Source organism: Capra hircus, unplaced genomic scaffold (assembly GCF_001704415.2).
Source record: "Capra hircus breed San Clemente unplaced genomic scaffold, ASM170441v1, whole genome shotgun sequence".
Classification (NCBI taxonomy): domain Eukaryota; kingdom Metazoa; phylum Chordata; class Mammalia; order Artiodactyla; family Bovidae; genus Capra; species Capra hircus.
Window position 1 is genome coordinate 37,569 of NW_017189587.1, and position 13,121 is coordinate 50,689.

Genomic DNA, 13,121 nt, shown 5'->3' on the forward strand with positions numbered 1-13,121 from the left:
CCTCGGGAAGGATGCAAAATCACCACTGGTTAAGAATCCCTGGTAGAGACCAAGCCTGCCAAGCCCTTTGGGTCACTGTTAGGGCTTCCATGATCCCATGTAAGCCTTGCAAGTACTGCATTTCCCAATATTGTCTAATGTGGGAAAATGTCAAATAGCCAAACATGTGCTTTGCTCTAAACTTTACTACAGTCTTTTTTAATAATCTTGCCAACTCTAAAAGCATCATTAAAAAAAAAAAAAACCTAACTAGTGTAGCATGTGTACACTCCCCTGAAACCGGTATTCTTTAGACTTTTGACATTGTGGTGCTGCACTGGACAAAGGGCTTCAGTGATTGCCCCGTGGATACTTAACAAGATCTCCAGAGAAAGCAGAAGAGAGCGCACACTTGAAGGCAAGCAAAACCATTTGAAATAATGTACAAAGATGCGGCAGCTTACAGGTAGTCCAGGAAGCCCGGAATAGCCATCAGGGCCTGGAAATCCAACAGCTCCTTGAGTTCCATTACAGCCATCCAGGCCAGGTGGGCCTCTGGGTCCTGGCTGTCCAGGGTGGCCCTGATGAAAGAGAAAAGAAGAGATCGAGTCAGTCACAGGACTCTCGGCTAATCCAAGTTCCACAGTGAGAGGAGCCAAGGATGCTCCCGAATTCTGGCTCCTTGTCCACTCCCTTTGCCTCATCACCTCTGCTCCCATCTCTGTTCATTATACTTAGGTGTAGGGAGCAGATGACAGCTCAGTGTTTCCCCTGCCCAAAGGACTGATGCTGTACAAGCCGAAACCAAAGGGATCAAGCATGAAGAGATGGGCTACAAAGAGTGCTGTGACTTTACCTTCCTTTAGTAGAAAGATGCACCAAGATGGGTCTTAGCTGCCTGGCAGCTGAATTGCTATCAACAGGGAATCATGCCAGGCCTTGGGATTCCTCACAATGGACTGAAACCTGGGCAGCCTGGCCTGGCTCTCTGTATTAGAAGCTCTGTATGGGAAATGACGCTGGATTTTGGTTAACAGAACAGAAGGAGTTTCCATAGCACCACCTCTCCTGAACACCGCTTGCTCAAAATTAAGCAAGACAAGCAAGAATCACACTTGGAACTTTATTCTGTCATTATTTCGTGTCATGCTATTTCTTCAGCCAGGAAACTGCATCTTTTCCTTTTCTCCATACTCACTACTGAGGCAGTTGTTTTGCTGGGGAATCAGTAATCATTCACATACAGTTGGGGTCTGAATTCAATAATTCTGTGCTTTCTTGGTGTATAGGAAGTGTACTTGGTACATTTCATACCTATGTGTAGGAAATCAAAAGCAGGTGTGTGTTGGGTATGGCACAAAGAGATGACCTAAAAGACCAAAACTCTAGGCAGATGAACAAAAGGTATTCATTCTCCCACTTACCCATACACTTTTTAAGCCAAATACATATTATATATATAATATATATTATATATGTATTAAAGCCAAACACCTATATGTATATAAATACATATACATATATATTATCTATATAAATACATATAATATAAGTATTTGGTTATATATATGTATTTGGTTAAACATATATACATATATTAATATATATTTACTGATTTGAAGAAAACATGTCATGTGTTCAAAAATCAACTTTTCAAATTATTAGAGGAACCAATCTTTTGACAAATGTTTATTGTGAGAATGCTCTGGAGAATTCTGTTTTGTTTTTATTATTATTGTTCTACTTGTAGATTAGATGGTCCATTGTGAGTCTAGACTGCTGGACTCACAGAACACAGAGTCCAGAGGAGTGATCAATAAACTTACCTTTGCAATAAACTTGCTGTTTATTGCAAGTTATGCCTCTGCAGACTCAGATGATGAGTCTTAGTTGAACTGGGGAAATTGAGACAGCTTACTAGAGTCATCAGGTGGCGCTAGTGGTAAAGAACCCACCTGCCAATGCAGGAGACAAGAGATGTGGAGTTGATCTCTGGGTCAGGGAGATCCCCTGAAGAAGGGAATGGCAACCCACTCCAGCATTCTTGCCTGGAAAATCCCATAGACAGAGGAGTCTGGAGGGCTACAGTCCATGGGTTTGCAAGAGTCGGACATGACTGAAGCAACTTAGCACAGCACAGCACATCACTGGAGTCATCAACATTTTATTACCAAATGAGATGGCTATCCCTATTGGCCCTGGAGATCTGCACTCTACCTTCCCCACATCTGTGCTTTGTGAGGCTGACCTTTACACGTGGTATGCCTAGGCTCCCTTTCCCTCTGTTTTCCAGCTGTATGTGGTCACTGGGAGGCACAAGCAGGAGATGGGAGACCAGGATGAGGAAGACCTCAGGTTGTTTATTTCTCCTATACCCTTCCTCCCTGGCAGTATTTGTGGCCGTGGCCATATTTCTCTACAATATTAGTTCCCATTGGACAAGTGCTAGTCCATGGCTCCCAGTCTTAGAGTTCCAGGATTACTATTCCTCCTCTCCCCATTTGGGACTGGGTGTGGTAAGAGCGTTGTGTTGGTTACTTCTGCATCCACTGCTGTTTCCCTTAATCCTGCTTGCATCCTTTATGTTAGCAGTCCCCAACCTTTTGGGCCCTAGGGACTGGTTTCACGAAGCCATTTTTCCATGGACCAGAAGTAAAGGGGATGAAACACATTACATTTATTGTATAGTTTATTTCTATTATTATTACATCAGTTCTACCTCGGATCATCACACATTAGATCCCAGAGGTTGGAGATGCCTGCTTTAAATATACCCTTCATTTAACTCTACTCAGTCAGTTTCTTCAGGTGGAGTGTCTATTTCTTCCTGGGGTTCTAATCATCATTAAAAAATGTTCCAGCCAAATTTGCTAGGGGTTATCTCTCAACTGGGTAACAGAGATGAGTTAAGACAACAGGCTGGCTCAGTACTAGGGATCTTACTTAGTCCTGGGACCTTGGTTATGCCCTTTCTGGGTAGAGATAATGAATGCCTTCACATATGTGTGTGCCAGCTCTCCAAGAGAATATAGCTCTTTGAAAGAGAAAACCATGGTTCTATAAAACCACAAGAGACTAAACACACAGGACAGGTGGATATGCTGTATTACAGAAAAGCAGTGGTCCCCAGTTTATGTTCCCCAATTCATGGCAAATAGATGGGGAAAAATGGAAACAGCGACAGACTTTATCTTCTTGGGCCCCCAAATCACTGCAGATGGTGACTGCAGTTGTGAAATTAAAAGATGCTTGCTCTTTGGAAGATAAGCTATAACAAACCTAAACAGCATATTATAAAGGAGAGACATCACTTTGCTGACAAAGGCCCATCTAGTCAAAGCTATGGTTTTTCTAATAGTTATGTACAGATGTGAGAGTTGGACCATAGAGAAGGCTGAGTATCAAAGAACTGATGCTTTCAAATGGTGCTGCTGGAGAAGATTCTTAACAGTCCCTTGGACTGCAAGGAGATCAATCAATTCTAAAGGAAATCAACCCTGAATATTCATCAGGACTGATGCTGAAGCTGAAGCTCCAATACTTTGGCTACCTAATGCGAAGAGCCAACTCATTGGAAAAGATCCTGATGCTGGGAAAGATTGAGGGCAGGAGGAGAAAAGGGTGACAGAGGATGAGATGGTTGGATGGCATCATCAACTCAATGGACATGCATTTGAGCAAATTCTGGAGATAGTGAAGGACAGGGAAGCCTGGTGTGCTGCAGTCCATGGGGTCACAAAGAGTTGGACATGACTTAGTGACTGAAGAACAACAACAAATGTTCCATAGAACCCAGATTGGAAAGGAAATGTTTCCATTTGGTGAGTGGTACATGGTCACTTTGAAGATATAAATCTGGTGTGTTCATTTATGAGTCTCTAGGCAGAGAAATGTTTGAGATCAACTCCGTGGGAAAAGCTCAACAGAAATCTCAAAGGACAACTTAAAACTTCTGCTTCCAACTTATTTGAACTGAAAACATTGGATCAACCTGCATTTTTGGGGGGTCCCAACAGCTCAACTCACGTCTGTGATATCATTAAAAGCCACAGTCCTGTCGTCCCTTGTCTATGTTACTTAATGTTGAATATCTTGATGACTGCTTGTTTGTTCACTCTCAACTGGTGGCCGTGCCCCTGGGTGCACGGACTTGGATCATCTTGCTCACTCATGTGGAAATCATCTACATGACAGCAAAAATGGAGTTCTGGGACCAAAACCAGTGACACAGATGTGAGCAATCAGCCAATATTAAGAGGGGAAGCAGATTTGTGCAGTGATCCAGTTTAGTAAGATGCGTTGGTTTTAGCCAAATTGCTTAATAAGTGCTGCTGAAAGTTGGGTAGAATAATTAGTCCGACTGATCCTAGGGTCTCTGTGTTTTCCTCTGTCTGAGGGAGGCTTGCAAGTCTGAGAACTGCTTCTTTTATAGGTACTCTGGTGGTTTAGTCGCTCTGTCATGCCTGACTCTTGCGACCCCATAGACTGTAGCCCACCAGACTCCTCTGTCCATGGGTTTTCCCAGGCAAGAATACTGAAGTGGGTTGCCATTTCCTTCTCCAGGGGATCTTCCTAACCCAGGAATGGAACCTGGATGTCCTGCATTGCAGGTGGATTCTTTATTGACTGACCTACACGGGAATCTTCTTGTAGCTACTACTAGAGCTACGGGGTACTAGAGGTTGGATTTCTAGAGTTCCTACTCTGTGCTGAATTTAGCCCTGGGGTCTCTGAGGCCTCTGAGAGGAACAGAAGACAAAACTCCAGGCTTTCAAGGAGCTAAATAAGACTCAGTTCAGTTCAGTTCAGTTGCTCAGTCATGCGCAACTCTTTGCGACCCCATGGACTGCAGCACGCCAGACCTCCCTGTCCATCACCAACACCTGGAGTTTACTCAAACTCATGTCCATTGAGTTGGTGATGCCATTCAGCCATCTCATCCTCTGTCTTCCCCTTCTCCTCCCACCTTCAATCTTTCCCAGCATCAGGGTCTTTTCAAATCAATCAGTTCTTTGCATCAGGTGGCCAAAGTATTGGAGTTTCAGCTTCAGCATCAGTCCTTTCAGTGAATATTCAGGACTGATTTCCTTTAGGATGGACTGGTTGGATCTCCTTGCAGTCCAAGGGACTCTCAAGAGTCTTCTTCAACACCACAGTTCAAAAGCATCAATTCTTTGGCACTCAGCTTTCTTGATAGTTCAATTCTCAAATCCATATATGACTACTGGAAAAAACATAGCTTTGACTAGATGGACCTTTGTTGCCAAAGTAATGTCTTTGCTTTTTAATATGCTGTCTAGGTTGATCATAACTTTTCTTCCACGGAGCAAGTGTCTTTTAATTTCATGGCTTTAGTCATCATCTGCAGTGATTTTGGAGCCCCCAAAATCAAGTCTCTCACTGTTTCCATTGTTTCCCCATCTATTTGCCATGAAGTGATGGGACGGGATGCCATGATCTTAGTTTTCTGAATGTTGAGTTTTAAGTCACCTTTTTCACTCTCCTCTTTCACTTTCATCAAGAGGCTCTTTAGTTCTTCTTCACTTTCTGCCTTAAGGGTGGTGTTATCTGCATATTTGAGGTTATTGATATTTCTCCCAGCAATGTGCATTACAGCTTGTGCTACATCATGAGAAATGCTGTGCTCTGCATATAAGTTAAATAAGCAGGGTGAAAGTATACAGCTTGACGTACTCCTTTCCCTATTTGGAAGCAGTCTGTTGTTCCATGTCCAGTTCTAACTGTTGCTTCTTGACCTGCATACAGATTCCTAAGGACGCAGGTCCGGTATTCTCATCTTGAAGAATTTTCCACAGTTTGTTGTGATTCACAAAGTCAAAGGCTTTAGCATAGTCAATAAAGCAGAAGTAGATGTTTTTCTGGAACTCTCTTGCTTTTTCAATGATCCAAAGAATGTTGGCAATTTGATCCTTGGTTCCTCTGCCTAAAACCAACTTGAACATCTGGAAGTTCATGGTTCACATACTGTTGAGGCTTGGCTTGGAGAATTTTGAGCATTACTTTGCTAGCGTGTGAGATGAGTGCAATTGTGCAGTAGTTTGAACATTCTTTGGCATTGCCTTTCTTAGGGATTGGAATGAAAACTGACCTTTTTCAATCTTGTGGCCACTGCTAAGTTTTCCAAATTTGCTGGCATATTGAGTACAGCACTTTCACAGCATCATCTTTTAGGATTTGAAATAGCTCCACTGGAATTCCATCACCTCCACTAGCTTTGTTCATAGTGATGCTTCCTAAAGCCCATTTGACTTCACATTCCAGGATGCCTGGCTCTAGGTGAGTGATCACACCACCATGATCATCTTGGTCGTGAAGATCTTTTTTGTACAGTTCTTCTGTGTATTCTTGCCACCTCTTCTTAATATCTTCTGTTTCTGTTAGGTCCATACCTTTTTTGTCCTTTATTGTGCCCATCTTTGCATGAAAAGTTCCCTTGGTATCTCTAATTTTCTTGAAGTGATCTCTAGTCTTTCCAATTCTATTGTTTTCCTCTATTTCTTTGCATTGATCACTGAGGAAGGCTTTCTTATCTCTCCTTGCTATTCTTTGGAACTTTGCATTCAAATGGGTATATCTTTCCTTTTCTCCTTTGCGTTTCACTTCTCCTCTTTTCACAGCTATTTGTAAGGTCTCCTCAGACAACCACTTTGCCTTTTTGCATTCCTTTTTCTTGGGGATTGTCTTGATCACTGCCTCCTGTACAACGTCATGAACCTCTGTCCCTAGTTATTCAGGTACTCTGTCTATCAGATCTAATCCCTTGAATCTATTTCTCACTTCCACTGTATAGTCATAAGGAATTTGATTTAGGTCATACCTGAATGGTCTAGTAGTTTTCCCTACTTCAATTTAAGTCTGAATTTTGCAATAAGGAGTTCATGATCTGAGCCACAGTCAGCTCCCAGGCTTGTTTTTGCTAATTGTATAGAGCTTCTCCATCTTTGACTGCAAATAATATAATCAGTCTGATTTTGGTATTGACCATCTGGTGATGCCCATGTGTAGAGTCTTCTCTTGCGTTGTTGGAAGAGGGTGTTTGCTGTGACCAGTGTGTTCTCTTGGCAAAACTCTGCTAGCCTTTGCCCTGCTTCATTGTGTACTCCAAGGCCACATTTGCCTGTTATTCCAGGTATTTCTTGACTTCCTACTTTTGTATTCCAAAGCAAACTGTTCAATATCACAGTAATCCAAGTCTATGCCCCAACCAATAATGCTGAAGAAGCTGAATTTGAATGGTTCTATGAAGACCTACAAGACCTTCTAGAACTAACACCCAAAAAAGATGTCCTTTTCATTACAGGGGACTGGAGTGCAAAAGTAGATAAGACTAACATACAAGAAAATATAGAAATACCATGCACTATATGCAATAAGGAGCTAGAGTTTGTGGTACAGATCCCAAAGACTCCTGGGAGATTAGAGATGGAAAAGAGAGGTAAGCTGTCAACAGAAGGTACTCCTTAATACATCATGAATGGCTGGAAGAGAGGGAAGGAAGCAGGGGATAAAGTTTCTTGGAGTAAGTGAGGCTTGCATCCTGAAGTAAAGAGACTGAAAGTCAAGGGGGTGGGGCAAGAAGAGAGCCAAGGGGATGGGGACTTTACTGGAAGCAGCAGACTCATTTGGAGGAATCGGGACTTATTCTCCCAAGCAACAAAGGCCCCCAAAGAAGCGATCAATGTCTAGATGTCCTCAGGCTCTCTTGGCCACAAGTTGGACGGTTGGACGCAGAAGTGTCCAGCTGGACTCTGGGGTGGGTTCCAGCTGTGAATGGGAATCAGCCTCTGCTTCACAGGATTCATTTCTTCCAGCCCCCATTAAAAAGAGATTGAAGGAGGAAGGGTGTAGTACTGCTGTGAGCTTCAAATCCTCCAATCAATGAGGCTGGATCCACAGGATAAATGGAAGAGGTGACCTCTACTTTGCTAGTTTCCATCCTTTTGAACTGTGGTGCCAGAAAAGACTCTTGAGAGTCTCCTGGACATCAAGGAGATCAAACCAGTCAATCCTAAAGGAAATCAACCCTGAATATTCATTAGAAGGACTGACACTGAAGCTGAAGCTCCAATATTTTGGCTACCTGATGCGAAGAACTGACTTATTGGAAAAGACCCTGATGCTGGGAAAGATAGAAGGCAGGAGAAGGGGATGACAGGATGAGATGGTTGGATGGCATCACCAACTCAGTGTACATGAGTTTGAACAAACTCCAGGAGATGGTGAACAACATGGAAGCCAGGCATGCAGCAGTCCTTGGGGTCTCATAGAGACAAACACGACAGAACAACTGAACAATAACAACAATCACCCATTGGTTCCCTCAAGACACATACGCTGAGTGGAGACGCTGGATGATGTGGTCTTAGAACATAGCCATGGGAATATACCAGGGAAAGTCATAAGTGGGTAACCAACCCTATCCACTTCTTTCTTCTCCAAAGGCCCATTTCTGGGATTTTGCAGACTTTGCAGTTGAATAAAAGGCCAAAATCTGATGGCCGATTTGTTGCTATGTGTAACAAACACAAGGCAAGTGAGTCTTCTATTCACCAAAGCCACAAATGTATACCAAATCTGGGGGTAAAAATGAATCAGATGATAATATCTCTGAGGGCAGAGCCAGATGCCTTTTTTTTTTTTGTATTCCCATAGTAGAGTGCTACCACATAGCAGGTACTCAAGAAGAATACTTGTAGATTGGCACAAAGCAATTTGAACTCCCTTACCTGATCTTAGATGATTATGTAGTATAGCACAAGAAGCTGTTAAGTCAAGACTTAACTAAACTGTTTTGATATGATTCAAAAGAACCCCTTAGAGGCTGTTAGAAAGATAAAAGCAGGCTCTAGGACTTCCCTCACATGGAGGAGCTCCACTTTTTCTCTGTTCTACATGCTGAGCTTCCACACAAGATTTGGTTCCTAAGGGTGAAAACCACTGCTAGAGGCAAACATAGCCCAGGTTAAAGATTAAATATATGGAGAAGCACTGAGGAATATAACTAAAAAGTGATAGTACCAAGTTCCAAATACTGTATTTTAAAAGCTGGAGAAATGTTACCATGCAATATCCAGTGGCAGGATAAGTAGGGATATTGAGTAAAAATGGAGAAATTCAATAAAATAAGGGGGGATTGGGCTGGATGGAATGGGAAAAGGACATGTCTGCAAGCTCCAGACTCCCCACTTATCTCCAGCAAAACCAGGTCCTCAGCATGAAGGGAAGAGGTTGCCTTCAAGTGCTCTTTGGAGTAGCTAGTTTGTAAAAACCATCAGCAAAATGAAAAGACAACCTACTGAATGGGAAAAGATATTTAAAAAAACTATGACTGATAGAGGGTTAATATCCAACACATATAAACAGGTCATAAAACTCAATATGAAAGAAACAAACAACCCAATTAAAAGACGGGCAGAAGACCTGAATAGATACTTTTCTAAAGAAGAAATGAAGATGGCCAGCAGGCACGTGAAAACATGCTCAGCATCACTAATCATCAAGAAATGCAAATCAAAACCACAATGAGGTACAACCTCACACCTATCAGAATGGCTACTCTCAAAAGGAACACAAATAAACAAATGTTGGCGAGGATGTGGAGAAAAGGGAACCCTCCTGCACTGTTGGTAGGAATGTAAAGTTATGCAGTCACTGAGGAAAAAAGTATGAAAGTTTCTCAAAAAAAATAAAAATAGAACTACCGTATGATTTGGCAATTCCATTCTTGGGTATATATATGAAAAAACCCACCAATTCAAACAGATATACATACCCCAATGTTCATAGCAGCATTATTTACAATTTTCAAGGTATGGAAGCAACCTGAGTATTGGATGAATAGATAAAGAAGATGTGGTATATATATATAAATATATAGGGAATATATATATATATTATATATATATAAGGAATACTACTCGGCTATACAAAAGACTGAAATTTTGCCATTTTCAGCAACATGGATGGACTTGGAGGGCATTATGCTGAGGGAAATAAGTCAGAAAGAAAAAGCAAAATACTGTATGATGTCAATCATATGTAGAATCTAAAAAATACAACGAACTAGTGAATAGAACCAAAAAAGCCGTAGACTCTCAGACATAGAGAACAGCTAGTGGCTATTGGTGTGTGGGGAGGGGCGCTATTTTCAGGGGTTGGGAGGGTGGGGGGTACAAACTATTGGGCGTCAGATAGGCTTGTGGACGTATCGTACAACCTGGGGAATATAATCAGTATTTTGTAATAACTACAGATGGAAAGCAACATTTAAAATTTGTACTTAGAATTCCAAAAAATCTAAAGGGAAATTCACTTGGGAATAAGGCTGAAGAGAACAAATTATTGAAATTAAATGCATTAAAGTATCAGTAAGTATTTTTCTGTCTAATTTCGTGTACCTTCTTAATTTTCTGATAATGAGGATATATGTGTTCTCATGTGGCACTGTCCTCACACTTCAGAACCAGTCCCTCATTCCCAGTGAAAGCTGCCCTCAACCTGGAAGACCCAACTCCTTTTGTCTAAGATATTGATGGTTTTTTATGCCTGCACATATCTCTGCATCCCCAACTATATGATTTAGCACTCCCCATAACAGAATCCCAAGGAAAGTGTGGGTGAGCACTGCTCTTCAAGCCTTACCACGCACATCTCAACACTTAGCCCTGAGCATGCATGCCTGAGACAGGATGTGGTTAAGACCAAAATACTTGAGCTATGAGGCAGAATCTAGAGGTTGTATTAAAATTGCCTCTATGGAATGGATAAACAACAAGGTATAGCCCAGGGGAACTATATTCTATATTTTGTGATAAGCCATCATGGAAAAGAACATGAAAAAGAATATATACACATATATAACCGAATCACTCTGCTATGTAGCGGAAGTGAATACAATCTTGTAAATCAAGTCTACTTTCATAAAATAAAATTTCAAAATGCTTCTATGAACACACTCACCGGAATTCCACTGATGCCTAGAAAGCCGGGAACACCCATGGGACCCTAAAAAAAGGAGTAGGAATGTAAGAGATGGCCCAACTGATCTCCATTAGATGAGGTAGGTTTGTTCATGTAGTTAATGACCTAAGTTGTTAAGAAGGGTTTTGTACCCCGCCCCCGCCCCCTGCCCCCCCTCCCCCACATACATCACATCACCTTGCTCTCTACTACACTTCCAAGTGATCACTAGCCTTTACCTAAGGGCTTGGGCAGTTCTTGTCTTAGACCATGTGGTGTCAGACCTAAAAATAAGGCTCAGTATTATATGGTGCCTTGACATCTGGGAAGGCTACATGTGGGCTTGCTAAGTCTTCACAACCCTAGCCGGCCAGGTTCCTCTGTCCATGGGATTCTCCAGGCAAGAACACTGGAGTGGGTTGTCATTTCCTCCTCCAGGGGATCTTCCCGATCCAGGGATCAAACCCATGTCTCTTATGTCTCCTGCATTGGCAGGCAGGTTCTTCACCACTAGTGCCACCTGGGAAGTCCTGGGAAAACTGGGAGTGCCTCAAAAGGCATTTTGCTCCTGATGAGATCTCACAGGCAAACAACTCTTCTTATCAAATATACTGGGCACAGTTCCTGCTTGTTCCTGAGTTGTAGGTTTCAGTTCCCTGCTGGCCCAATGAATTATTCAAACAAGCCAGGCATATCCTCCTTCAGGAAGCTGGGGACACTCATCCTCCTGACAGGCAGAGTTTGCCTCCCACAGCCCTTCTGGTTTACTTTGTTCCAGAGCGAAAGCACCGTGTGGCCCTGCACGGTGTGTGATGTCCTCTTCCACTGTGCTGTGAGTGCGTGTGAGTTATAAACCTGTTGTTGATCTCTTCTGTCGTGTGCCAGGTGTCACATGCTTGGCCATCTGCAGAACCCTAGGGTAGGAATCCTGCTCTCACCAGTGCGGTAAATAGGAGGTGATTAACTGCTAACCTCAGACAGCCAGCTGCCATGACATGACCAATCTCCCTTCTTGCATCTCTTTCCCTATATTTGTGGCCCAGCTGGTTTCCAAGCATTCTGACCCCTGGAGTCCCGTTCCCCTTATTTGGATTCCTCTGCTGCCCTGTTTATTGGCCTTCTGATCCACCTCCAGCTCAAACCCTCTGGACTTTTCCACCACGGTCATCCCACTTATCTGGCAAATAGCTGATATCTGGACTTTCTGACTTGCTGGCTATGGGATTCTGTCCAGAAATGGGAGCATATCACCCATCCTGCCTATTATTAAAGTGTGTAGCCTGGCACCAAAGTATGTATAATTAGTATTCTTTTCATGAATAGACAGAGCTGAGGTTTAGAACCTTTGACCTTCACACCCATGGCCCATGAGTCAAAGGAAAACTCAAGCTTTGGTGCTCTTACCTTATCGCCTTTTGGTCCATGCGGTCCCAGTGGGCCTGGGGAGCCCCTGTCTCCTTTCAACCCTGATAAACCACTAGGGCCAGGAAGTCCTTGAGGACCTGTTGGACCTTGAATTCCAATTGGTCCTGGTCTCCCCTGAGATGGACAGAAGGAGTACAATTAGGCAACAGAGGAGTTACCATCCCCGCTTCCCATTTTCCCATGCACAAAGAACACTGTCATCACTTCACTGAATAATTCTGGCTTAGAGACCTATGAAGCATGCCAAAGTTCCAGACACGGATCAGAAAAGGCTATTTTAGGGGTTGCTAAGCTTATTTGGATAGAACATATTTTATAAGCACATTTAATAAGATTCATGTGCACCAAGATCCTTCGACTTTGTACTTCTTAGGAGATTAGTTATTCAGGCTGGATAATATTGTCCTCTTCCTAGTTAATGCCAGGTCATCCATCAGACTGTCAAAAGAGCAAATGAACAGAACTCTGGACAGCACTGGAACGTTTTCGAACTCACATCCAAATGGCCAACATGCTTGAGCTGAAGTTCAGAGATAGCTGTGCCCATAAAACACTGCCTTGGGGGGCCACAGCGAAAAGAACCCAGAAACCCCCGGCTGACCAAGCTGCAGGCTCACCTCTGTCAGCTGTTCCCAGAACTCCAGGACTGCAACTGGAAACAGACACCCACAGCGAACACACACACTGTTTATCTGCCCCTCTGTGTCTCTCTTCTTCCCTTTACTACCCCCGCCATC

General features: G+C 42.9%; 1 protein-coding gene across 1 annotated transcript in view; it reads right to left on the bottom strand.

Moving 5' to 3' along the window:
• LOC108633195 (collagen alpha-6(IV) chain-like) overlaps positions 1 to 12,498 on the bottom strand; it is a gene marked incomplete at both ends in the record, with an annotated part of 48,661 nt that extends 36,163 nt beyond the window's left edge. Inside the window, 3 exon segments of the mRNA XM_018044520.1 lie at positions 444 to 560; positions 10,960 to 11,004; positions 12,364 to 12,498. Of these exon segments, the coding sequence (XP_017900009.1) occupies positions 444 to 560; positions 10,960 to 11,004; positions 12,364 to 12,498 (297 nt within the window).
• Between the last annotated feature and the right edge of the window lie 623 nt (positions 12,499 to 13,121).